Source organism: Podarcis melisellensis (genome assembly GCF_964234715.1).
Source record: "Podarcis melisellensis genome assembly, chromosome: 2".
Taxonomy (NCBI): domain Eukaryota; kingdom Metazoa; phylum Chordata; class Lepidosauria; order Squamata; family Lacertidae; genus Podarcis; species Podarcis melisellensis.
In genome coordinates this window covers 71,682,392-71,707,401 of record NC_138529.1, presented here as the reverse complement: position 1 = coordinate 71,707,401, position 25,010 = coordinate 71,682,392, and the positions used below count along the sequence as shown (strand labels likewise).

At 41.5% G+C, this 25,010-nt stretch overlaps 1 protein-coding gene across 9 annotated transcripts in view; it reads right to left on the bottom strand.

The window, feature by feature from the left end:
- The window catches only part of DOCK3 (dedicator of cytokinesis 3), a 147,936-nt gene that overhangs the window by 64,614 nt on the left and 58,312 nt on the right, over positions 1-25,010 (bottom strand). For all 9 annotated transcript variants that reach the window (XM_081900198.1, XM_081900195.1, XM_081900191.1 and 6 more), the window contains exons 14-23: positions 18,879-19,004; positions 11,920-12,044; positions 8,876-9,038; positions 7,076-7,182; positions 5,296-5,467; positions 3,923-4,020; positions 2,808-2,891; positions 2,584-2,684; positions 1,713-1,794; positions 188-358 (exon numbers count right to left, since the gene is read on the bottom strand). In XM_081900198.1, the coding sequence (XP_081756324.1) occupies positions 188-358; positions 1,713-1,794; positions 2,584-2,684; positions 2,808-2,891; positions 3,923-4,020; positions 5,296-5,467; positions 7,076-7,182; positions 8,876-9,038; positions 11,920-12,044; positions 18,879-19,004 (1,229 nt within the window). The remainder of the gene's footprint in view (positions 1-187; positions 359-1,712; positions 1,795-2,583; positions 2,685-2,807; positions 2,892-3,922; positions 4,021-5,295; positions 5,468-7,075; positions 7,183-8,875; positions 9,039-11,919; positions 12,045-18,878; positions 19,005-25,010) is intronic.

Here is a 25,010-nt window from a genome sequence, read left to right as displayed (position 1 = left end):
ATACATTAATGCAAGGTAGCAGCTCTCCATCTCTGAACTGGTGCAGATCTACTTCATAAAAGGGTTCCAGTACAATTTGCAAGTAAGGCTATTACCTGAGCAAAGCTTGCAACAACTGCACCCACACGCACAAACTATTTGCCTGTTTCACACACAGAGGTTAACTGAAGCACTGAATATTTCCAACCTGTGTAAAGATGAGAGTCTCTGAGCTCCTGCTGTCCAGACTAAGCACAAATCTGATTGACTGGAAAAGCTCTTGGATGCTGGCTCTGAACTGTTCCTCCTCCATTCCACAAGTTGCTCTGGAGTAAAGGATCCGAGACTGCACAATAAACTTGAAAAGATATTCCAAGGCCTTAAGGAGTAGGAAGGGAATCAGTACAACAAGAGAAAAAGAAAAGGAGCTTAGAAAGAGCCAGAGAGGGAAAAATTAGATATATTATTAATAATTCTTCGTTTTCCAAAATTGGATATGTATCTGATTAGTTAAAACCTCTAAAGAAAGAAGTTACTTTAAAAAGTTAGTTTTCACTGCCCACCAAAAACAAAGCAGCAAAAATAAAACAAAAACCCCAAAACTATATCAAACACCCATAAGAACACTCTAAAAGGCCTGCGAAATTAAAATATTTTATACCAACACCAAATAATTCAGGTTCAGTGCCAGGCAAACCTTCTGAGGCAGAGGGCAAGGGGGGATGTTCCAAAGTTTGGCCACAACAGGGGAGAAAGCCCTTTAACAGGTTAACCACAACCTCACCACAGATGACAAGGAGCCCCAAAGAGCAGCCTCTGATTAAAATCTTAGTAACGAATCAAGATTTATATAGGAAAATGCAGTCCCTTGGATAGCCTAGTTTCAAGTCATATAGGCTTCAAAAGCAGGAGTGGCTAACCTTCTTCAGCCTGGTTGCAGTAATGGTGGCCAACGTGCAGGCTCTCACATGCATATACCACGCACCTATACAGGCATTAATCAGTGATGGGCAATAGGAGAAATTTCTCCACTGCAGCCCAAGCCTGAGAAGCCCACATAGTTCTTGCTGTGGTATGTGTGATGTTTTCCCCACCAGCCTTTTCTAGGGGTGAACCCTTCCTTTCTTCCCCATGCAATTGAGAATGATCTCTCCACCAACTTGCATCAGAGGAAAGAAGAGACTCTCCCCCGCCCCCTTCTCATTGCTGCAATTGCCTACTGAATCTATAGTATTGTTAGGCTTGTACATATATATATCCTTTCTAGTAGCATGTAGGTTTTTGATCAATATGTATCTTAAAAATGAACTGCCTTCAAAATTAACCAAAATTGACCATTTTGACATATATATATTTTGCCAGTCATTTCATCAACACCAGTATGATTAACTCAAGTAGCCATTTCAACAAAACCTACTTTTAATGAGCAAGCAGTGCACATTTAGAATACATACAATTAATATTTATTTCTCTCAAAGGTCTTTCGAGACAGATTTTCAGTCATTCTTTCTTCATAGGGTTTTTATTGTTGTTCAAAATATGTACAATCAATTATGTACATTCTCAAACTCAAGGAGATAAGTTTAAGATTATAATTTGAACAGGATAAAAAGATTCATTTCTTCCCTAGATAATCAGTAACAAAAACCTTTTCAAGACAGAGCTCTCTGCACAACAGAAAACTTCAATGTAAGAGTCATTTTAAACAGACGGCATTTCTATAGAAAACATACCCGCATTGCCTCCTGAATATGGTCCTGTCGTACAAGTTCTGCTGATCGGTCCATGTACCACTTCAAACACCGAATAAGTTCTCTGAGTAAAAACACAAAATACTGATACATTTCCAACCCCAGCCATGCTCACATCTAAAGATGTTTTTAAATATCCTTTGCTAGTAATAAATTAAGTTAGGTTTTATATCATAGTTCGGTCTATTGAGATTTTTAGCACATATAATTAAGTGGGATATAGGAATATATTCTTGGTGACCCAAAATAATTACTCTTCCATATTTAACAATGATGGAGACAGACAAAAAGAGATTGGGCATGGAGATTACAGCAGATACTAGTCACAAAGCTATTTTGCTTTAAAATGAAACAAAAATACTGCTTTAGATTTCTCCAGAGTTTTTGTAATCTTGAGAGAAATCTACTGGCCTCAGTTTATCTTTTTTCTGAAAAACGAGATTGACTGTCTGTAAATAGTGCTCTTCCAGAGTAAAACTAAGTGATTATAAGGATGGTTAACTGATGGAAAAATCTTTTGGTCCACAAAGAAGCTGCAAGATGTTTTAGCTAAAGCATAAAAACAGAGTCTAATTAAGAAAAGGTCCTGTTTGACCCCACCCAATTTCCTTCAACTCTTATGGCATGCTCCCTCTCAGAAGACTCAGAGCGAGAACATCCCCATTTATGACTGTCGTCCAATTTTTTTAATTGAAAAGGATTATTTTGTTTCTTGTTTTATGCCACAAACTTTTATTCAGTAAGATTGCTTCGTACTACTGGATGTTCTACTAAACAATAAATTAGAACTGTTGCTATCCATCTCATCTGAAAGTGACACTCTAATGTACAATGATGGTAAAATAGAACCTACTTGTAGGCCAGCGCTCCTGCAAAGTGCTTTTGGATGTAAGTGTCCATTACAGGTCGAAAATGAAAATACTTGCTATCACGCAGGAGGTTGATGATGAACACCTGCAGAAGAGAGAGACAAAACCACACCTAAGGACACAGATCACCAAAGCTTACAAAGGTCATAAAAATAATGGATAAAGGGAAGTCAAAACTGTTCATCCCTCAGAGGTGTGCTATGCTTACAAGAGACTGAAAGACCAGCAGTCCATATTTTTCAGTGTTGTCATCCAAAATCACAAATAATGTGTCCAAGATATCCTGCAAGAACTGGAAAGGCACAAACATTCAAATGACTTCTCCTGGTAAACAATTCTACCGAAACACACCATTTATAATGTGTAAGAAAGAGAGATTCAAGACTGCTCCTAGTTCTCCAGAGTAAAATTATGAGACATAGGGTGGGTTGCCACCAAGTCATAGAGTAGGCACACTGAAATCGATGAGTATCACCTAGGTGATGACTATTACCTTATATAGCATTATTTCACATTCATTATATTTATAGGTAAAGGTACCTCTGCCCGTACGGGCCAGTCGTGTCCGACTCTAGGGTTGTGCGCCCATCTCACTTAAGAGGCCGGGGGCCAGCGCTGTCCGAAGACACTTCTGGGTCACGTGGCCAGCGTGACGAAGCTGCTCTGGTGAGCCAGCGCAGCACACGGAAACGCCGTTTACTTTCCCGCTATAAAGCGATACCTATTTATCTACTTGCACTTAAGGGTGCTTTCGAACTGCTAGGTAGGAATTATATTTATATTCCTACGTAAATACAAATCCAAGATTATCAGTAAATTGTAATGGTTCCTAGCTCTCGCAGAGGTCCGCTTGCAAAATGAAAACTCCCCCTCTTCTCTTCCTCCCTTCAGCTTCTTGCACACCCTCAAACCATAGCTAAGTGTGGGGAGACCCTCTGGAGTACATTTAGGAGTGGGCAGGGGCTGCATCAGGGAAGAGAGGAATTATAAGCCCTGTTACACAGTGTTGGATTCAAACCTAAGAGTATGGCGAAATGTCAATCATTATGCATTTCTAGATGTTGCCAGAAAAGAGAGGAGGAGGAGATGCAGCTCTGTAGCAACATCACATTCTCCCTACCACCTGGTTGCAAAACTGATTCCATGAACCAACCATACGTTGCTAACTCAGCACTTCTTGGGTTTGTGCTTAAGGTAATCACATCTTGATTTCACCTACTGATCGAAGACAGAGCAAGTAAAGCAGAGGCTTTCTTCCTCAAAGATTTGTACTAATTGTCACAATAGCTGCACATTAATAACAACTTGGAGGGGACACAGCACCTTAACAATTTCTTCACCACTGACATGCCTCAGTCTTCCTAAGATATCCATTACACGATCTGGATAAGCCTTCCATTTCAAGAGAGCAAGTAGATCCACTGTAAATAATTGAAAGAATAAATATAGAAACACAAAGTATAACATACTAAACATACTAATTACAATGGAAAATTGGCATAAGTAGAATTATCAGATATCTGCGAACAACTGACAATGGTTAAAAATTTTCAGACAGACAAATTTTTAAATCGGCAAGATTTAGTGCTCTAATCCTATACATGCTTACTTGGGAGAAAATCACATCCAAATTCAGCACAGTAAGACATGCTTAGTGAACACGCTTAGGATTTGATTGCATAAATGCATAAGTATAGCAATCATATCACCACAAAACAACACATCTTTGACAATTAAGTAATTTTATTCTTCATCTTTTAAAATGTTTTACACTATGCCAAACAAAAATATCAGGAAGTTAGTTATGACGAGCAATATATGCTAAAAAGAAAAAAAAAAAACATGCAAAATGTTTCTTCCAAGTCATAGAATTGTAGAGTTGGAAGGGACACTGAGGTTTTAGATATTTGATCAAAAATCAAGATAGTTTTCTTTAGCTTTAGTTATTTGATCAAAAATCAAGAGATGGTGGAAGGGAGGCTGCTGAAGCTGTCTGCAGGAGCATGCTTTTAGTTCCCAAAATGGGAATGCTGGCTACAGCAGAGAGCTCATTTAATGAATTCCTTTGGCTTTTCCTCAGTGTATTGTCTTAATTAAAAAACAAAAACAAAGCAATGATTGCCAAGTTTAAAAATCAATTGAGAAGGGATTTTACTCAGCAGAATCTTTTCTCTTTTATCCAGGTCTCCTGAAACCTCTTTCTGATCTCAATGCTTTGCCCAAAATGCATGCTTTTCCTCACCTGTGATTTCAAAAAACTACCCCCAGCAGTTATTGATGGCCTTTATAAAAACATTCATCATAATTCAAGGTAATTATCTGTACACTCTAAAATATTGTAAACCCTGCAGAAAGGAGGCTTGAAGTTACCACACAGCTGACAGGTGCAAGAGAACCACCCACATCACCCTAAATCTGGCACTGCACTCAAATACCCCTTTCTATGTGAATATATAGCAAATATTGTAATTATTTATTTATTAAAGTGGCATATCGCCATTCATCCGTAGATCTCAGGGTGGCTCGCAACACAAAAAGTACAAGATTAAAAACAGAAAATATGTAATAAAAACAAAAGTAAGCCAACAACCCCCCCCTCAAAGGACCATGCATTGCATTATTTCAATGCAGTATACAAAGCACCCCCTCTTATCTTTTTTGCATCCCATGATTTCTTGAAATGAAAACTGCTGTACCATTCTGGGTGAGTTTGGTAGAAGAGAGCTGAGTAGAGATTGCAAATGACTCTTTGGTGCTGCGCTGGAAAATCAGGCTTGAAGGAATGTTGGGACAGCCATTATAGTCCTCTTTGCAGCATGGAAGACCCAGGTAGAGAGCATGGTTATTGAATGTGCTGTTTTCATCACACTGTAGACATAAAAAAAGGACATCTGCTTTAGCTTTAAAATTATATATGCTTTACTCCATGTATTGCTGTGCCACTAAACAGAATAAGGAGGACTTTATATGGATTCTAGGCACGCAGACATTCTGCATTCGGAATATGTATGCTACTCATTCAAACAGCACACACTTTGGAAAACAGCTTTCTATCAGTTCAGATAGACCAAACTTCCTCAGTTTAGTGCCCTCTAGATATTTTTAACATCTCCTATAATCTCTGATCATTTGGCATGCAGGCTGGGATTGATGGGAGTTGGAGACTACTACAAAAGTTTTGTAATAATTAAAAAGCTACATGCACCTTCCATTTCAATTAACTTCCTTTTAAATAGCTAGGTTATACCTGGTAAAAATAAAACACCTCTGTTAGGAGTATATATAAAGTATAAAATAATACATCCCTGTGCTAAACATGATTACTACAGCAGAATAGATTTTATTAGCAGCTTGCTTCTCAAGGCTTATAAACATAACCTCTATTTATATCCAGATATTAATTTTCAGTCGAGCTGATGGGTTGTACTGTTTATAAGCCTCTGTAGAACACCTTATTTCAGTGGTTTCCAATCTGTGGGCTGCAGACCCCTGAGGGGCTCCTGAGTTATCCCAAAGGGTCCTAAGCATGACTGGTGGCAACAGTAAGGGCCCTGACTGCAGACTCAGGAGCTCAGAAGGACCCATTCCTGTTGCACCTAGGTGTCTCCACTCATTAGGCACCCTCCTCAAGGATGGGCACAGGAAGGCATGCAGTCTTTAGAGGGGAAAGGGGGGACTCATTTTTTCACCCTGTTACAGTGGTACCTCGGGTTAAGTACTTAATTCGTTCCAGAGGTCCGTACTTAACCTGAGACTGTTCTTAACCTGAAGCACCACTTTAGCTAATGTTGCCGCCGTGCCGCTGGAGCACAATTTCTGTTCTCATCCTGAAGCAAAGTTCTTAAGCTGAAGCACTATTTCTGGGTTAGCGAAGTCTGTAACCTGAAGCGTATGTAACCTGAAGCGTATGTAACCCGAGGTACCACTGTACAATGTTGTCCCAGGATGGTCTTAGTGTTGTGCAAGAGAGGGAACATTTTCTATGATAATTTTGCATAATTAATAAGTTTAACTTTTTATTTAAAAAACCATACCCACACGAAATTAAATAAAATTAATTAAAACTGTGGACCTTTCATGAACTGAGGTGTCCCACCCTCCCGGCAAAATTCAAGACTGTAATCATGCATGACATCTATCCTGACCCCAAATATAAAGCAGGATACAAGTATAAAGACATAAGGAGGAGGAGAAGGAGGAGGAGAAGAAGAAGAGGAAGAAGGAGGAGGAAGAGGAGGAGGAAGAGAGGCGGGGAGGGTATTCTAAAGAAAGAGTGAGAAAGTTAAGATGCTTGTGAAGGTCTATCTGATCGCAGTATCTCACAATTTGTAATGTACTGTAACAGATGAATCAAGATCCGTACAAACACTTATTTTAGCAGATCTGAACCATTATAGATGTACTCTACAACACAGTGAACAGTGAGATAAATTGATAGTAGGCCTATAATATTTGAAGAGTGAAGAACTATCGTACCTTATAAACATAAAGCTCATGAATATCATCAGAAAGGGTGGTGCCATCATCTCTCATTAGTGGTGTAAACGCAAAGCCAAAAAGCTTCTTTTCACCTTTATCTTTTGCTGCAAGAAGAAACAAAATGTTTACATGAATTCTAGTAACTACCAAATTAGCATTTTAGCCTGTCCCTGTAACTTATAATAGATAGAGAAAAGGTTTTCCATGATGCCTATTTTGCATTTTCATAATTCTGATTGTGCTTTCTACAGTCATAAAATATTCTATACCATGAATCAGACATAACAGCTACAGACCTATGTCTTCAAATGAAGGTTTTAAAGCTGAGGAAGAGCAAGTTCAATAGAGATATGGAGAAGGGGTGCTGAACCCTTTCCCGCATTATCTTCCCTTCTTGCCAGGCCATTTTTTCCTAGTCAGGCTTATGGCAACCCCTTCCCACTATATATTCTAAGGTCCATAGCAAGGCCAAAGGTCCTTCCCACTATATATATCTACTCAGAAGTAAGTCCCCTGAGGGAAGAAACAAAACACAACCCCTGGCTTAACATTATGTCTTAACCAGGAAATGCAGCTTGTTTAGCTCAAACAAATCACAACAAGGAAGCCAATAGCAGATCATGGTTTCCTTGGAGCAAAACAAAGCACAACCCCAAACTCTGACATGGGAACTAGGCTAGTGACTAATACACTGATTTTTTGTGACTATGCCTTTCAGCATTAGGAGAATATGTAAAAATCAATATCCCTATCACAAAGGAAGAGTGTAAGCCATGTATTTTGCTAAAAGAAACAAAACTCCAATTACTGCACAAACAAAGAAAGACCATTTACTTTAGAATGGACCTCAAAAAAGATGCTCCTGGACGAACTCAGAAAGGGAACTAAAACAGAATATATATGTTTCTCCAGAGCCCAAATTCGATTTTTTGCTTAATCTGTAATAACTACTGTATTTTTCACTCCATAAGATGCACCTGACCATAAGATGCACCTAGTTTTTAGAACGGGAATGCAAGGGAAAAAATATTTTTAAAGGGAGCACTGAGCAGAGCCTGTATGCATCCCAGGCTCTGCTCAGCACTCCCTTTGATGAGCTGCGTGGAGCTCCCTAGGAGGAAAAGCCCCCAAGATGCTCCACGCGGCTAGTGAAAGGGAGTGCGGCTCTTGGGGGCTTTTCTGGGAGGTGGGGAAAGGGACTGAGGGGCTGCCCTCTGTCCCTTCCCCCACGTCCCACAAAAGCCCGCAAGAGGCTCTTTAAAGGGTGCGCGGCTCCTGCAGGCTTTTCTACGGGGAGGGAGAAGGGACTGACTGGCCGCATCAGTCCCTTCTCCCTCCTCGGGGAAAAGCCCCCAAGAGCCGCGCAGAGCGTGTGTGCGGCTCCTGGGGGCTTTTCCCGCCTGCCTCCCGCCTGCATTCGCTCCATAAGACACACACACATTTCCCCTTACTTTTTAGGAGGGAAAAAGTGCGTCTTATGGAGCGAAAAATACGGTAATATGCTAACACATCTTCCAGCCCTCAACACTTGATGAGGGGTTTATCTATTAGCCAGTTCAGGATCTGACGTTGCTACAAATTATCCCAAATAACTGCCTTGTTAGAGGTTGTTGCAGTTGTTTTTACTGCAGCTATCAATGACTGAAATGGTAATGAGAACATGCCTTAACCACCATATGTTTTCAAGTTATTACGTTCTCCTAATCCTTTGCAAAATCAGCACAGAAATAATCTACAGAAGAAAGCCAGCCTATGAAAATTAGGTATCTTCCAGACAGAGAACCATGTTGCACTCACTGGAACAGTGCCTGAACTCAAAACGGAGGTGAGAACCACGGAACCTGTCTATGGGAATGGGAAGTTTGATGACTTCTCCCCAACGAGGGCTGTTGCTGTGATAGAGGACAAAGGAATGATATAGACTCCTACTTGGCTCTCCCGAGCCTAAACTGATGCAGTCCTGGGGGGGAAATGAAAAAGAATACAGAATAAGAATAAAAGAACATCACATTACAAAAGATACATAATAACACCAAGGAAGTATCATGTTAAGGATGCAGAAACACAGCATACTGTAATCAGTCCAATTCATATCCAGCTGCTAAACAATGTGACGGACAGATGCAAAACTTTGAAATACAGAACTCTAGAAACTCAAGAAGGGAGGTGTCTAGATTTCTGAGGAGGAGGAGAAAATCTGAGGAACAAATAGGGAGGGAGTGCTAATGATGTTTCTCATATAATAAGTGCTTTTTCTTATTAAATAAGTCATTTCTTATTTTGAGAATAAGGTATGACTCTGAACTCCTAGGAATTTTTTGCCTCTTTAATCACTAGCCATTCAAGCTTCTGTAAGTGAAAAGTGGGAATCCTTAGAATAGTCTGTCCTATTTTTTCTAATTAGCAGAAAGAAGAAAGTTTCAGGTGAATAATTATCACCTAAAAATAAAACATCAACTAACAGCACCAGGACTTTGTCAATGATGTTTTAACTTAATAGCAAACAAAACAAAACAAAACCCCCTCTCAGTTTAAAAGGCCATAGATTGTTTGCTTAGCCAAAGGCCTGGGAGAAGAGGAATGTTTTTGCCTGGTGCCTGGTGCCTAAAGCTACATAATAAAGGTGCTAAGCGAGCATCTCTGGGGAGTGTGTTCCACAGGTGGGCAGCCATTAGCATGGGGAGAGGCTGTCCTTGAGGTATTGCGGTCCTGAGCCGTTTAAGGCTCTATAGGTCAAAAACAGCACTTTGAATTGGGCCTGGAAACTAATCAGCAGCCAGTGCAGTTGGGCCAGGACTGACGTTAATGTGCTCCAATGAGCAGCCTGGCTACTGAATTCTGCGCCAAATGAAGTTTCCACACTGTCTTCAGAGGCAGCCCCACATATAACGTGTTGCAGTAATCTAACTAAGAGGTTGTCAGAGCATAAATGACAGAAATTAGGTTGTCCCTGTCCAGATAGTGGTGCAGCTGGGCCACCAGTTGAAGTTGATAGAATGCACTCTGCCCCACTGAGGCCACCTGAGCCTCAAGCAACAGCAATGGGTCCAGAAGGACCCCCAAGCCACATATCTACTGCTTCAGAGTCAGTGTAACTCCATCAAGAGCAAGCAACTTCCCATCTTTCCAACCCACTAACAGGGCCTTGGTCTTATCTGGACTGAGCTCCAGTTTATTGGCTCTCATTCATGACTATGGCAAGACAGTGTTCCAGCACATTCACTGCCACATCTGCATATGTCATCAGCATATTGCTGAGAGTGTACTCAAAAACTCCAGGTGACCCCATTCAGTGGTTTCATGTAGATGTTAAACAGCATGAGGGATAAAAGTGAATGCAGAGGAACCCCACACTGAAGACACTTCAGAAATATATGATGTTTGATGGTATCTAAAGCTGCTGAGCGGGACACAGGTGGCGCTGTGGGTTAAAGCCTCAGCGCCTAGGACTTGCTGATCGAAAGGTCGGCGGTTCGAATCCCTGCGGCGGGGTGCGCTCCCGCTGCTCGGTCCCAGCGCCTGCCAACCTAGCAGTTCGAAAGCACCTCCGGGTGCAATTAGATAAATAGGGACCGCTTACCAGCGGGAAGGTAAACGGCGTTTCCGTGTGCAGCTCTGGCTCGCCAGAGCAGCGATGTCACACTGGCCATGTGACCCGGAAGTGTCTCCGGACAGCGCTGGCCCCTGGCCTCTTAAGTGAGATGGGCGCACAACCCCAGAGTCTGTCAAGACTGGCCCGTACGGGCAGGGGTACCTTTACCTTTTAAAGCTGCTGAGAAGTCAAGGAGAATTAACAGGGACACATTTCTCCTGTCTCTCTCCCAACAGAGGTCATCATACAGGGTAACCCAAGCAGTTTCTGTTCCAAATCCGAGCCTAAAACCCAACTGAAATGGATCTAGAAAAATCAGTTTCCTGCATGAGCACCTGGATCTGGCCCACAACCACCCATTCATGAACCCTGCCCAAGAAGGGGAGATTGGCAACTGGCCAGTGATTACTTAGATGTTCCAAATCCAGGGAAAATTAAAATTGTTGTTTATTTCTAATACGCCTACATAAATCAAGCACTGTGCATAAAACAAAATAAGGAGCACAGGCCAGGCCATCAGGCTTACAATCTAAGTAGGCTTACAGACAAAGGAAGGTTAGGAGATGATAAAGGAGTGAGATAGAGAGTAAATGTGATATCTTCATTAGGCATTCCAGTACACCAGAGGAAGGAGTACAATGGATGCTGGGGTGTAAAGTCTTCCAGTGATGGGAAGTAGCAAAGAAGAGAGAGTTCACAGCTAAGTAACAAAGGATATAATATTGTCCTTGCTTAAAACATTTATAGGTGACCTTTCTATACAATTAAAGCAGTTTACACTATATCACATCTACCATAAAACTAAATGAAATAAGAAGAGTAAAACCAACTCATTAATCAAACTAACACAGTGGATGATATTGGATGAGTTACCATTCCCCAGCCATGTGAAAATAAAATGGCAGCAAATTATGTATTCTGCTCTGAGATCCTTGAGGAAGGAAGGGGGAAAGGTAAAAATAAAATAAATAGGTCCTCTCGGTGTTAGTGCAGGACTGAAAACAAATGGGATTGACTGAGCAGCAATGAAAGGCCCTTTCATCAGAACCCATCTGTAGGCAGATATTTTTCCTGATTGAGTTATTTTTATTTGCTTTCATTGCTTCACAGATCCATGCAAGTAACCACTGTAATAGTTTAGTTCAAAAAACTGAACAGAAGAAATTCAGTTTTTCCAAATTTTAAAAATCTGAAAGTAAATGACAGAACTAAAGTAATGCTACATTTAATAGAAATTATATCTATTTACCTTTAGAATCTCTCCATCTGCATAAAGAACATACATAGTCACTTCAATGTTCTTCTGAACACTTTTCCCACCTCTTTCAAAGTCTCCTTTCTCTAAAGTCAGGTACAAGTCATTGCGTATATCACCTACACAAGAAGAAATAAATATTTTTTTAGAAAATGAAATAGAAAACGTGACAATTCTTTGAAAGCCAGTGATGTTTTATTCACAATTCGGATGGGAATCCAACTCATTCCAAGTATAAAATAAATAGTTAATAAAAAATGAACATTTTAACACCAGTGCATTAAAGTAGATGGCTGTTAGTAATGCTTTATGAAGTCTGAGAATTCGGTAAATCACTTAGGAGACAAAGGTGAGGGAGAGGAAGTAATTTTTTCGTATTGCTTTGCTAAATTCTCTGGTTAACAAATAAATTATCAAAAACACTCCTGAGCATGAGCAGCAACGGCTGAATAGCCACCTACAGGAAACATCCAGCCCCTGCTATGATTTCTCTTGCCTGTGGGCTGCAAGCAGCTGGGCTGCTCAGCAATATTCATCAAACAATTCTACTGCAAAAGCAATGCCAAATTTCTGATATGATTGGCGCTTCTCCTAACATAAGATGGCTCACAAGGCCTTTGCATCATTGCCAGGAGGGTCCTTCAGCCAGGAGGGCTGGATTTCCCCTGGAGCAGGCACATAGTAAATGGGGGCAGTAGTGATATCAAGAGATATCTAGCCCCCAAACAGTTTGGCAACAAATAACAAATAATATAGTTATCCATTTAGTTACCTCAAATGTCAGTATTTGAGCACTACTTTACCAAGAGGAAAGCTTCTCGCATCATATACTTGTCTATAATATAAATTTCAACTCAACTGAAATGAATGAAAAATCTCACAAGTTTCCTCCTGGATTCCTGCCTAGCTTGCAGACCTTGTATGGGCTGCAACAGAGGGAATGCTTACCCACTTTTCAAGCCGTTCAGAGATATTCCTGTATCTAAGAAAAACAGCAGCTAAGTGCAGAATGTAGCAGAATTTCAGCCCTTTGTTGATTTAAATATGACTGAAAAGTGTTTCAGCATAAAATAATAAGATCCCCCCCCCCGTCCTACATGGAAGACTCTTTCTACTACAATGCTAGGAATAATGCATGAATTTAAACATGAAACACTATTTGCTTTCAGACAAAGAAATGATCTCATTTCTAACACAACTGCAGTTTCCTCCCTTGTAGTAGTAACCTAGTAATGAAATCTATTCCTATTTTTCTTCCCCAAAAGTATATGTATTATTATTCCTGCATTGCAGGGGGTTGAACTAGATGATCCTACAATTCTATGATTCTATATGCATGAAGATTAGCTAAAATACTCTTCATTAGCAATAATTACAAAGATTTATATTTTATTAGCACGTTATCGGCCATTTCTGAATCATGTTCTTGCTCCATTACTCTGGCTCCCACTTTGTAGTGTTATAAGATCAATTTAACCTAGATCATAGGCAGCCTGTACATGAAATATAGAATAGCTTTTACTGCATTAGACCACAGCAGCAGATGTGTGGAACAGAAGGCTGAAGTTCCAGTCATGGGATGAGACAGGAGCTGTCTGAGCCATAACCAGAAGCCAGGTGAACTACATATTCTGAAATGTTGCCTACACGAGACACAGTCTTTACACATGTGGTATGTGGCATTGACTACTATAAAATGGAAAATGAAGCCCCCAGTTTACAAGTAACTGACAGGTATGGTTGCGGTTACTGTTATTTATTACCTTTCTATTCTTAGACCAGGATGGGACAGGAGGCTTGGCCAAAACTATTATCTAATAATACAGTTACACAGACATCCTGACTTCGATAATACAAGAAAATTGGATTTTTAGATTTTGCAGCTGTTAGGAATCTTCTGAATCCCATCTGCACATCCCTTTCTCCTCCTCCTCTTCCTTCCCCTGCACCATTTTCTGTCATTTAAGGCGTATCTCAATCTACATTTCATCTAACTATGTATTTAGTATTGTGAGTCCAGTTCTGTGGAAATCCCTTCCAGGTGAGTGGGGTGGGGGAGAACCTCCCTATTGAACTTCTGGCACTTGGAAAAAACTCTTCATTTCAACAGGCATTTTAAATTAGCTTTTCCCTGATTTCATGCTTAATTTTAACTGTGTTGTTTTTTGCTGCATCCCTTTTTATCCCTGTTGTACACTTGCTTAGAAACTGCAGTATTAAGTATTCTATGCATTATTAAGATAAACAAATAAATAAGGAACGCCTACCAACTAATATTGTGGGATGCAAGTGGCTTTCAGTTCTGTTCCCTATTCAACCAGTAACACAGCAGCTGTTGACCCTATACCTAGATATCGTCACATGCTGCAATGCACACACAGCCCCCAAATGGTTTGAATCCATGCTTTTATCCGCATTGCCATGTGGAGGAAAATCTATACATTCTTCTATACCATGTACTGCAAAACAGGAGTGAAATCCATTATCGCAACATCTGAGTATTCTAGGTAGGTATCAAGGCAAGTCTGATACATTTTGCTTCCTGAAAAAGTAAAGGACGATATTGCACTCTCACTCCCTCTCCCATTCAAGTACAGAAGCTGACTTAAATAAGCTGAATCTTATTTATATATTGGCAATGGGATAGTATCCTCCTGAGAGCAGCAGGGGACCTATGAGTGTAGAATGGGCCAAGTGGCACACATAGCTCTGTCGACCAAGAAAAGGCCACAGGAGGAGCAGACTGGGGACTGTGAAATGACATGCATGTATTCTGTCTGCTCCTATGTCTGCAGCAAAGAAGGACCAGAGTGCAGGGGCGCAATGGAGTGCTGGAAGACGGTTTATCACTCTCACACACCTGGCTATCTCTTTCCACCTGACTTTTCAGGCTTGGACAGCAGAGAGCACAAGAAAGAGAGCCTCTTTGTCTCTTTCTATAGCATTTCAGACCTATTTCCCTGCTTGTAAAAGCAAAGGGAAAAGAGGCAGATGGACACAGGGGGGAAGCAAGTTCTTGGTTCAATTTCTCTTTCTAATGATTTTTTTTTCTCTTTTGGAAATCAAAAGAGAAGAAGTAGCAGAGAAGCTCAAAAAAGATCATCTTTCATTTCAAACCTCCCTCTTTCTCTCCTCCCCCACCTCACCTTACTTTATTTTCCTGCTGTGGAAAGCAAAAATATGAGCAGCAGAGGTAGCAGCATGAGGCATGAAGAAAATAATTGTGTTCCTGCACTTTCCTGTCTGTTTCATCAGCAACTAATGTCTTGGTAGTACAAAAATGCTTTCTTTGATTATGTTAAATTTGTGTGCACACTGACCCCCTCCCTCCCTTCCCCCTGCCCACAAAGTGGTAAAATTAGTTGCTGACTAGGGATATAAGGAAATTAATACATTCCTTTTTCAAATAAATACATTATAAAACTGATGGAAGATATTGTTTCAACATCAACTCTCACATGATTAGGATTTTTTAATGCAATCCAATGTGAAGGAAGTTCGACATTTTCATTCTGCACTTAAAGAAGAATATTTTTTTATGATGGGAAAATACAACTAGTGAGGGAGGGAAAAAGGCTGTTGGTGTTAGTCAAGTTGTCCGTGTCTTTTTTGTCTCTGTCCCCCCCATACATCTTATTTTTTAACATCCAGCTTGCTGAAGGGTTCTAGGGAACTTGAAAGTTTAAACATTATTTTATAACATTTTGGTTGACCTAACAAAGGTACTGCCCTAATACAGTGTTTGGATTTTTTCATGTGTGCCAACGCATCTACCTTTACTCTGAATATAATTGTTTTGCTATGAAGTTGTGACTTCTGCAAGTATAGCTACAAAAAACACTCTTGCTTTGAACTTAATGCTCCTGTCTGAAAAGTTCTGTCTGAAAAACACGAGCATAAAGACTGAAAAGAACACACGCCTTTACATAAGCTACTGTGATGGAAAACTTGTGTTTGAACTAAATAGAATTGATTTTCTGTAACACTGCTTTGTACATGGATGGATCTTGGGGGATTGAGGATTTCCTGTTGCTACCAGCCTTTATTTTGTCTGGGATGGCAGTAGTTTGGGAACTTTGAGAGGTGCTTATCAAATGTAAATGGCAATCATCTAAGAAGTCTGATGGCTTATCTAGTTCTTTGTTGTGCTAGCGAGCTCCTCTAAATTTTGTGTAGGAAATTAAGTTGTAGAATCCTAGGTACCTTCTTTCCCCAATAACTCCTGAGTCACAGCCCACCTGGGCTTAGTTGGCTAGAAATTCCAAACTCTTCTAGCATCCATTTTGAAAAAGTTTTGATGGATGCCTATATCTCTGTACAGTGCCAGACTGGCTTTAATATGGTCCCACAAATGCCCAAAGATACTCCACATACCTAGGTGGGTTACTTATATGTGAGGAGTGGGAGGTTGAAGAAGGACTCATAGCCTTGCCTTTGTAGCATGACTTCCGAAGTAACCCTTCTACCTTGGGGCAGAAATTTCTATAGGGGTGGGAGCAGATACATGTCTCTGAATATGACTCAGGAACTTAGTTTTAGGTTTCACCCACACTACCACTTGTCCTGTGGCTAGAAAGCAAGGGTCTAAGCAATTTCCCATTTGTCCTGTGCTTTCCAGCACTAAATCGGAGCAAATGTCAATCAAGAGAAAACCCAATAGAGGTTTGCTCCAATTCATCTGTAAACTGTGGCTTTTCCGCAGGGAAAGCGGTGGGATGAGCGAAGTGTGGATGATCCCTTAGTCAGAATGAGCCAGACTCTGTATAAAAGGGATTTGTGCAACCCCTCAAGTGAGAAATGCCCAGAATATAGTCTTCCTGCAAAGTTGTTGATTTGTTAATCTTTATCAGCCTCAAGCATTCCATGAAAAGTATGATGCAGGAATGAGAAAACAGCAAGCAATAAATGGACAGAACACAGTAAAGCAAAAACTTACACCCAACTATCTTCATCTCTGCGCCATTAAGAAAGGGGAGAGAATGAAGGGAAAGTAAACAAAGTGCCAGGAAACTTTAGACAAGAGAAACAGAAATAAAACCCAACATCACTCAGTTAAAAGATGATACATGCGCTTTTCATCAGACATTCAAAATAAGACTTCAAATGTGGTAAAAAGAAGAGATGTTATTTTGATAAGCAAACTTGCTTGTAGGGTAGATTGACCAGAAATTTGTGTTTATACATAGGGCACAAGCAGGGATCAAAGAGGTACTTTGCACAAGACTAAGAATTTGCCATTATCCGGTGGGTCTTCGATGCCCAGTCACAAACTGGATTTGAAATCACCCTTAGTTTTACAGTTGTTTGCTATGCAACATGATGCTGTTCAAGGAACAACGTCCAAAAGGACCCTTGCATGAATGGAACAAATTGTAGAGTAATTTGAATCCTGAACACAGTTCAGAAGGCATATGCTTCTTTTGTTGTTGTTGTTGTTACCAACACACATGGATCCAAATCATACGTAATGCTAAACCATAGTTTAGTATTACAAGGGCAAAGCACAGCAACTCTTGAGTGTGTACACTTCCCCATCCCTCCTCTGGTGCAGCCACAACAAGATTGAAAGCTTTGTTTCCATTTTAGATTAATCACAGTTTAGCATTATGTTCAAATCCTAAAATGTGATTAATCTTGGCTATGGCTGGTGAAAACATGTCAGCTTCATAAACTAGGGTTTAAATTTAGTTTGTTCCCACTAACCAAGCTTGTTTCTACTGTCCGAATTCCTCCTCATACTCATGCCAGAGAAGGTGGGAAACAGGGCATGTAAGCCAGCTGTGGTTCAATTTCCTAACATTAAAACACAGTAATACTCTAGTTTTTCTATTTGCATTGATCAGAGAATGAACCATTGTGTTTCTTTTTGTTTTTGCTTCCCAAGAGGCCTTGGTGCAACCTGCTACTGGAATAGCAACTAACACAATTTCATCTGAATGTGTGCTACCTCCTCCTTCACACTATCTTAACTCTCTCACAAGATAAAGCACATGGCTTTGCTACTAGCCAAATATACATTTTCTCTTTCTCTGCCCTCACTCCTTTTTGCTTTGTTTACCATCTAGCATGATGGGAGAATTCTGGAGAACTTGAAAGGTTACACATGATTTTGTGATATTTTAGTTGATCAAATGAAGATATTGTCCTCATGTAGATTTTTTTTAACATACCTGACTTTCTTCTAAAGGGAAAAAAATGCTAGGAAAAGATTGGGAGGTTTTTATGATGAAGCAAAGTTGCTTGCACTAACTCACTGGAAATTTAACTTTTTCTTTGAACAGTTGACTCATGTGTCAACTCACTTAGTTTCAAAAGTAATTTGCCATGAAGCATAGGGGAGCTGATGTTTAATAAAACAAGTATACAGCCACGATGGGCTCAGAGAACTAATATAACCCTGGCTGATACAAGCTCTGTCACAATGCTGCCTAACTTTGCCTTAAGGAAAAATGGTCTAAGAAGAGCTTTTCATTAGTCCAAATACAGTCGTTCCTCATTTTAAAGCATTCTAGTGCATGGCCATGGGAAATATAAGCAATGGCTGGAAGAAAAAAGTACTGCACTAGATCCAGAGTAGCAGCAGCCTAGTCCAGGGTTTAAGACCATCTTTTTGGCTTCTAATCACTCCACACATTTTGCTTCAGGCACTATGCTTTCCCTGTTACCCCTCTCTTCTTTCTTCATACTACTGGAGAAATGAAGTAGCAAGCATCATGAACTCCACACAGAAACTATATAGAATAATTAGAGAGGGAGTTATTATATTTATGTTCAAAAGTGTACTGCTATACAACTAAAACGAGCACTTTCATGCAATACACATTTGTCACTCAAATTTATTATTGGGGGGGGCGGGTAGAGAATAAAAGTGCTCACCTTATTGCCCTACCTTCAGTGACAATTATCACGGTTAAAGTATTGCAAACAAATGAATAGAATTTTCATCCACTTACCAGGCATGATAACATCTGGAAAACCAATTTTTCTGGTAACAGCCACACCTCTGTTAAAGATCATAGGATACTCCCTCCGAATCTGCTCCATTTCTCCACGAAGAAGCTGAAGAGAAATGATAAGTCCTGCAAAAAAGTACAACTAATTTATTAAAACATAGTGCCTGACATGTCAATCCCTACCAAAACAAATAGAAAACAAAATTTGATGGTAAGCATGAGTTTATGCTGAGGAGAGTAAATACAGTAAGGTATTGGGAAATGGACAATAAGTTTCTGGAAGCTGAACTGTACAGGAGTAGGAACTCTGTCACCCAAAACACAGTGAAGACAGACAAAGCACTGGTGTCAAGCAGCTTGTGACTAAAGGCGAATCCCTTCTGCTTCTGCTCAAATGAAAGCTCCAAAGCTATCGAAACACTTCAATAATACAAGAGCAACCTGAGTAATTTGAATCAGGGAGACCATGAACTTGGAGTTTGAGCAATAGTAATAAAAAAATGGGACCTGAAACAAAATTCTGCACTCACTGTGGAGTGTGCCTTTTCAGTATTAAAGACCGTCAGCTATGTCCACTTCCAGAATGTTCCTTTTGGTTCTTCCTCCCCTGTTTTTCTCCCCTCTTGCATGACCACTAAGCATTGTCAGTCCCTCATTGAGCTGTTGGGGACTTTCCCTTAGGTATTTTTTGTTGGCGAAAAAAATAGGTATATAAAATAAGAATTCCCTGGACACCAAGATCCAGGTTTAGGGCAAGTACTCATTTGTGAGAGAACTCCAGCAGAGATTTAAATTCACAAAATATGAAGGAAAATAATATGTGGAAATAGAGGCCGTTAGACCTTTAAAATATCCTCTTCTGAATTCCTTCTGAAGTTCCTCTCTTCCCCTAGCATAGGAAAAGACTACACATTTGGTAAGTTAAAATCTGGTTTACTTACAAACTCTTCAAAGGTCAGGTTCATGTGTTTTTCCACACATCAGTCAGAAAACACAGGCAGTAAAACTTGGCTTAGTTACAGTGATGAAAGTTCCTAAATCATTCGTACAGGAAATCAACAGTGGCTTGTAAGCGCTCTGTGGTCTGAGTTGCAGCAAACAGCTCAGACCTCACATCTTGTGCTTCTCTGGTAGATTGATAGGCAGGAAAGGATGATGGTCAAAGAGCTTGATGAGTATTGGCAAGCTTTCTGTCACATCCTGAATGTGTGTATCTGGAAGTCCCTTTGTGTTGCTCCTGTTTGCCCATCCTATATGCTCCCTGGGACTGGAAGACACCTTACAAAGCTGCGCCACTCCAGGCCATGCCCCCAACTAATTCAGTGACTCACTTGAATGGCAGAAGAACTGCCCACCACAGCCATGTGCCAAAGCACATGGTAGCAGCTGAAAAACAACCAACCAACCAACCAACCAACCAACCAACCAACCAACCAACAGGCAAATAGCCAGACGCCAAACAGTAAAAAGCAGCTTCAAGCAAAAATCCACAAACTCACCCGCTTTGCCTCTTGCACTATTGCAATGCAAAGCTCTTTTTGCTCTCTAGAGATTGTAAGCTTTTGGGGACTGGGAGTACTTACAGAGCAGGGTAGCTCAAATTGGCAGAAATGTTCACCAATGTATTTTTCTCCATAATATGAATTCATTAAAAGGGACCCCTGACCATTAGGTCCAGTCGTGGCTGACTCTGGGGTTGCGGCACTCATCTCGCTTTCTTGGCTGAGGGAGCCGGCGTAAAGCTTCCGGGTCATGTGGCCAGCATGACTAAGCCACTTCTGGCGAACCAGAGCCAGAACTAGAGCCACGGAAACGCCATTTATCTTCCCATGCTTTCGAACTGCTAGGTTGGCAGGAGCAGGGACCGAGCAACGGGAGTTCACCCCATCGCGGGGATTCGAACTGCCGACCTTCTGATCGGCAAGTCCTAGGCTCTGTGGTTTAACCCACAGCGCCACCCGTGTCCCATGAATTCATTAGGGTTGATTTTATACGACAAACTCTAGTTTCATCTACATCTTTGTATAATTCTAATATTTGCATTCCTCTGCTACCAATATAGCAGTTTAACATATTATTATTATTTTTTTTTAAAAAAACCTTTCAGAGACACTGTGGCAACCACCATTTACAACTGCCAGGACAAATTTAAATCCCCATCAAAATGGCTAAAAAATTATGGATCAGAATAAGGTATGCAAGTAATTTGTCTGATTTTCATATTATCTCTTAAATTCATTCAGTAGAGAAGCAATGGATTATTTAGTCTCGGCAGAACATCAGATTTCCCTTTACTTGCTCATTGTGCCTTTTAACCTGCTGCCATAATTTGCTAACAGCTTAATTTGCCTTTAGCTGTTCTTAATGCCTTTTATAATATAGACTCCTGCAAATGTGCCCAAGTACCTGATATGTGCAACTACAATGAAAATAATGCTGCTTTAAAGCTGTTAAAACTGTGTGTTTTCTTCTGAACTTCATACTGAACTTCATACTGATTATTATTATTATTCCAAAAACAATGGCCAGCAATATTTGAAAAGCAACAACAATGGTAACTATAAAACAGATATGGCTTGTACATATTGACCGGGGTGTTGCATGGGAAGGGAAACAAATTAAATTTCATCATGGAACGTATCTCTAATTGGCAATTAACACAAATGGGAGAAAGAGGCAATTCTCCCCAAACAATTTCCCTTTACTATTTGTAAATGGGCCCACTGGGACCATATACCTTGTAATGAACTCTGATTCTTTAATTATTGACTACTTCTACACTGAACTAGGTTTCACAGCATGGATTTGCAGGTAAAAAGCTAGTGGTCACCTCTATCGGGTAGGTTTTGTAATCTAAAGTTGTATACTGAATTTTCTTCCCAGGAACAAAATTAAGTTTATAGCATCTAAGGTTCAACATGTTCCTCTAGCTTTAGAATTGTGGTTTTATTATCAAAACTAATCAAAGTAAGAAAGTCTACTTAAATGAAACTGAGACATTTTGTACTAGTTCAAATTTTCACATCTCACTACTGCTGGCTGGGACTGATGGGAGTTCAGCAACTGGAGAGCCAAAGGTTTCCCATTCTTGAGGTTACAAAAACACTGTTCCATGTGAAATCAGCTGTTGGTGCTGTATCCTTTATTTCAATTCATCCTTCAAATAAGTTCAATGTAGAGCCAGTGGAATACTAATATGAATGGGGACTCCCACATTTCAAGAGAGACAGCAGTCCATGTTACAACAACTGAAAATTATCAGGCCATGGCAAAACTAGCCAGGTTTCCTTTGAAGATTTTAGTGCCCTTTCCAGTTTTTTAAGTAACTTCAATCTGAGTTATTTAGGATTTTATATGTACATAGGTGTGATGGGACGATGAGCTGCTTGTGCGTAAAATGCAAGTCCCTCAGAGTTTGATCAGGTTTTCAAACCTCTGCCTGTGACGGAGCCCCTCCAGCATGGCTGCGTCAATCACTAGTAGAATCCGAAAGTGGCTGCTTTCGGAAACGTTTCCAACATAAAAGCTCCTTAACGGAAACACGTCGTCTGGCCTCTCGGCGTGACAGTTTCCGTCGAGGTGTGGGTGTCCCTATAGGAGGTCCTGAGACCTCCCCACTGGTTTCGCTTGAAGCGTCTCTGAGCCATCCCTCCGACTCACTTTCCCTTGGAGTTCTTGCTCGCCCTCTACTGGTTCCCTCTTCCGCTGCTACTGCTCTCTCAACCTCAGGGAGCCTTTGCACCTGCGGCGCTTTAGATGTCAGTTCCCTGACATCCACCTCCCCTCCAGGGCCCCCTTCACCCCCTCCCGTCTCCTCTCCTACTGGCGGTGAGGAGGTAAAACCCCTGAAAGAACCTCCCTCATCTTCCGACGTCGCGAACACTTCCTTCCACTTGTTGCTGTTCCTACTCTCTAGGTACTCTTCGTCATCAGAGTCCACTCCATCTTCCAACTCCGACTCCGCGAACCCTTCCATTTCCTCTTCCTCATCGGTGGTGCCGAAATACTCCCTCCTAAACCTTGCTATAGGCTGAGGTTTCCTCGGGAACCTTTGGTGGAACGTTTCTGTTAAAACCTCGTCATTGACTTCCTCTGCACTTACCCAGGTGTTTTCTGACTCCGGTTCCCCTTCCCACGCCACCAAATACTCCACCTGATTACCCTTCCACCTGGAATCGAGGATTTCCGCTACATGGTTGCGGCGTTCCCTCTCTTCCAAGGCTGGTCCCCTGACGTGCTCCCCTTCACGTCCCCCCCTGTATGGTGACAGTAACGACCTGTGGAACACTGGGTGCAATTTCATGTGGTTGGGTAATCGGAGTTTGAAAGCTACCGGGTTGACCTGCTGAATCACCTCAAAGGGTCCCAATCTTCTGGGCCTCAGTTTCTTACAACCCCCTTTGAACGGCAACCCTTGGGTTGACAACCACACTTGATCCCCCACCCTTATGGTTTCACCTTCCCTTCTGTTCTTGTCTGCCTGCTTCTTATATTGTGCCTTGGCCCTTTCTAAGTTGAGCTGGAGCTGCTGATGGATGGCTTCCATCTCTTCTACAAAATGTTCAGCCGCTGGAACGCTCCATCTCTCCCCTCCTTCCCCTGGAAATGCCCTGGGGTGACACCCGTAATTAGCCAAAAAGGGACTCATCCCTGTGGACACATTCTCCGCATTATTGTAGGCAAATTCTGCCAACGCCAACTTTTCGACCCAATCGTTCTCTCTGTCATTGACATAACACCTAAGATATTGTTGAAGAATGCCATTTGCCCTTTCCGCCTGCCCGTTGGTTTCAGGGTGCCGGGCAGTTGAAAAATTAACTTCCACGTGTAGCAAGCTCATGAGCTTCCTCCAGAACCTGGAAGTAAATTGTTTGCCTCGATCTGAGATCACCCTCGAGGGAGCCCCGTGCAACCTAAAGATATGTTCCACAAACAACTTCGCCGTTTCTTCCGCTGTGACTGCATGTGAGCATGCTACAAAATGGCACATCTTAGTTAACAGGTCTACTACTACCATGATGGCTGTTTTCCCCTTGGACCTTGGCAGATCCGTCATAAAATCTATTGATATCGCTTCCCAAGGCCGTTCTGGTGTGGGTAAAGGTTCTAATAACCCTGCCGGCGCCCTTCTTTCCCCTTTGGCTCGCTGACATTGGTCACACCCTCTTACATACTCCCTTACATCTTCCCTCACCTTAGGCCACCAAAATTCCCTGGTAACCAACCACATGGTTTTGTGTTGCCCAAAATGTCCCGCCGTGGGGCTATCATGCAACTGCTTGAGTACTCTCCCCCTCAATTCACCTTCGGGTATATACAGTGCCCCTTTGTAATACAATGCCCCATTTCTTTCCTCAAAACCTCCGGGGCTCTCGCCCTCCCCCCTGAGACCTCTGAGCTTATCCTGGGCATATTCATCATTTTCCGTTTCCTCCACCAGTTCCCGTTGCCCCACCAGCGCCGCCCCACACACCCAGCGGTCCTCCGGGATGACATGTCTCTCTTCGATCACCTCCTCCCCTTCCCAATATTCTGGTTTGCGTGAGAGCGCATCCGCCCTGACGTTTTCTGGGCCTGGCACATAACAAATCTCAAAGTTAAATTTGGAGAATTCCTGTGCCCATCTCACTTGTCGTTGGTTGAGCACTCGAGCTGTTCTCCAATACTCTAAATTTTTGTGGTCGGTGCACACTTGCACCTTGTGTTGTGCCCCAATTAATAAATGTCTCCACCTCCGGAATGCTTCGTGAATGGCAAGTAGTTCCCTGTCATACACCGTGTAATTCCTCTCGGACTTATTCAGTTTCCGCGAGAAGAATGCACACGGTCTCCACTCCGACGCACTCCTCCCCGGTTGAAGAAGGACCGCCCCTATAGCCCGGTCGGATGCATCTGTTTCCACTCTCATGGGTTTTTGTAAATCCACATGCAGAAGTTGTTCTTCCGAGGCGAAAGCCCTTTTCAGTTCTTCAAAGGCTCGATCCGCCTCCACCGTCCAAACAAATTTCTTCTTGCTGCTGAGGCAGTCGGTGATGGGCGCCGTCAAGTGGGCAAAGTTCTTGATGAACTTCCGATAAAAGTTCCCAACCCCAAGAATCTTTGCACGTCCTTCTTGGTCTTCGGTGTCTTCCA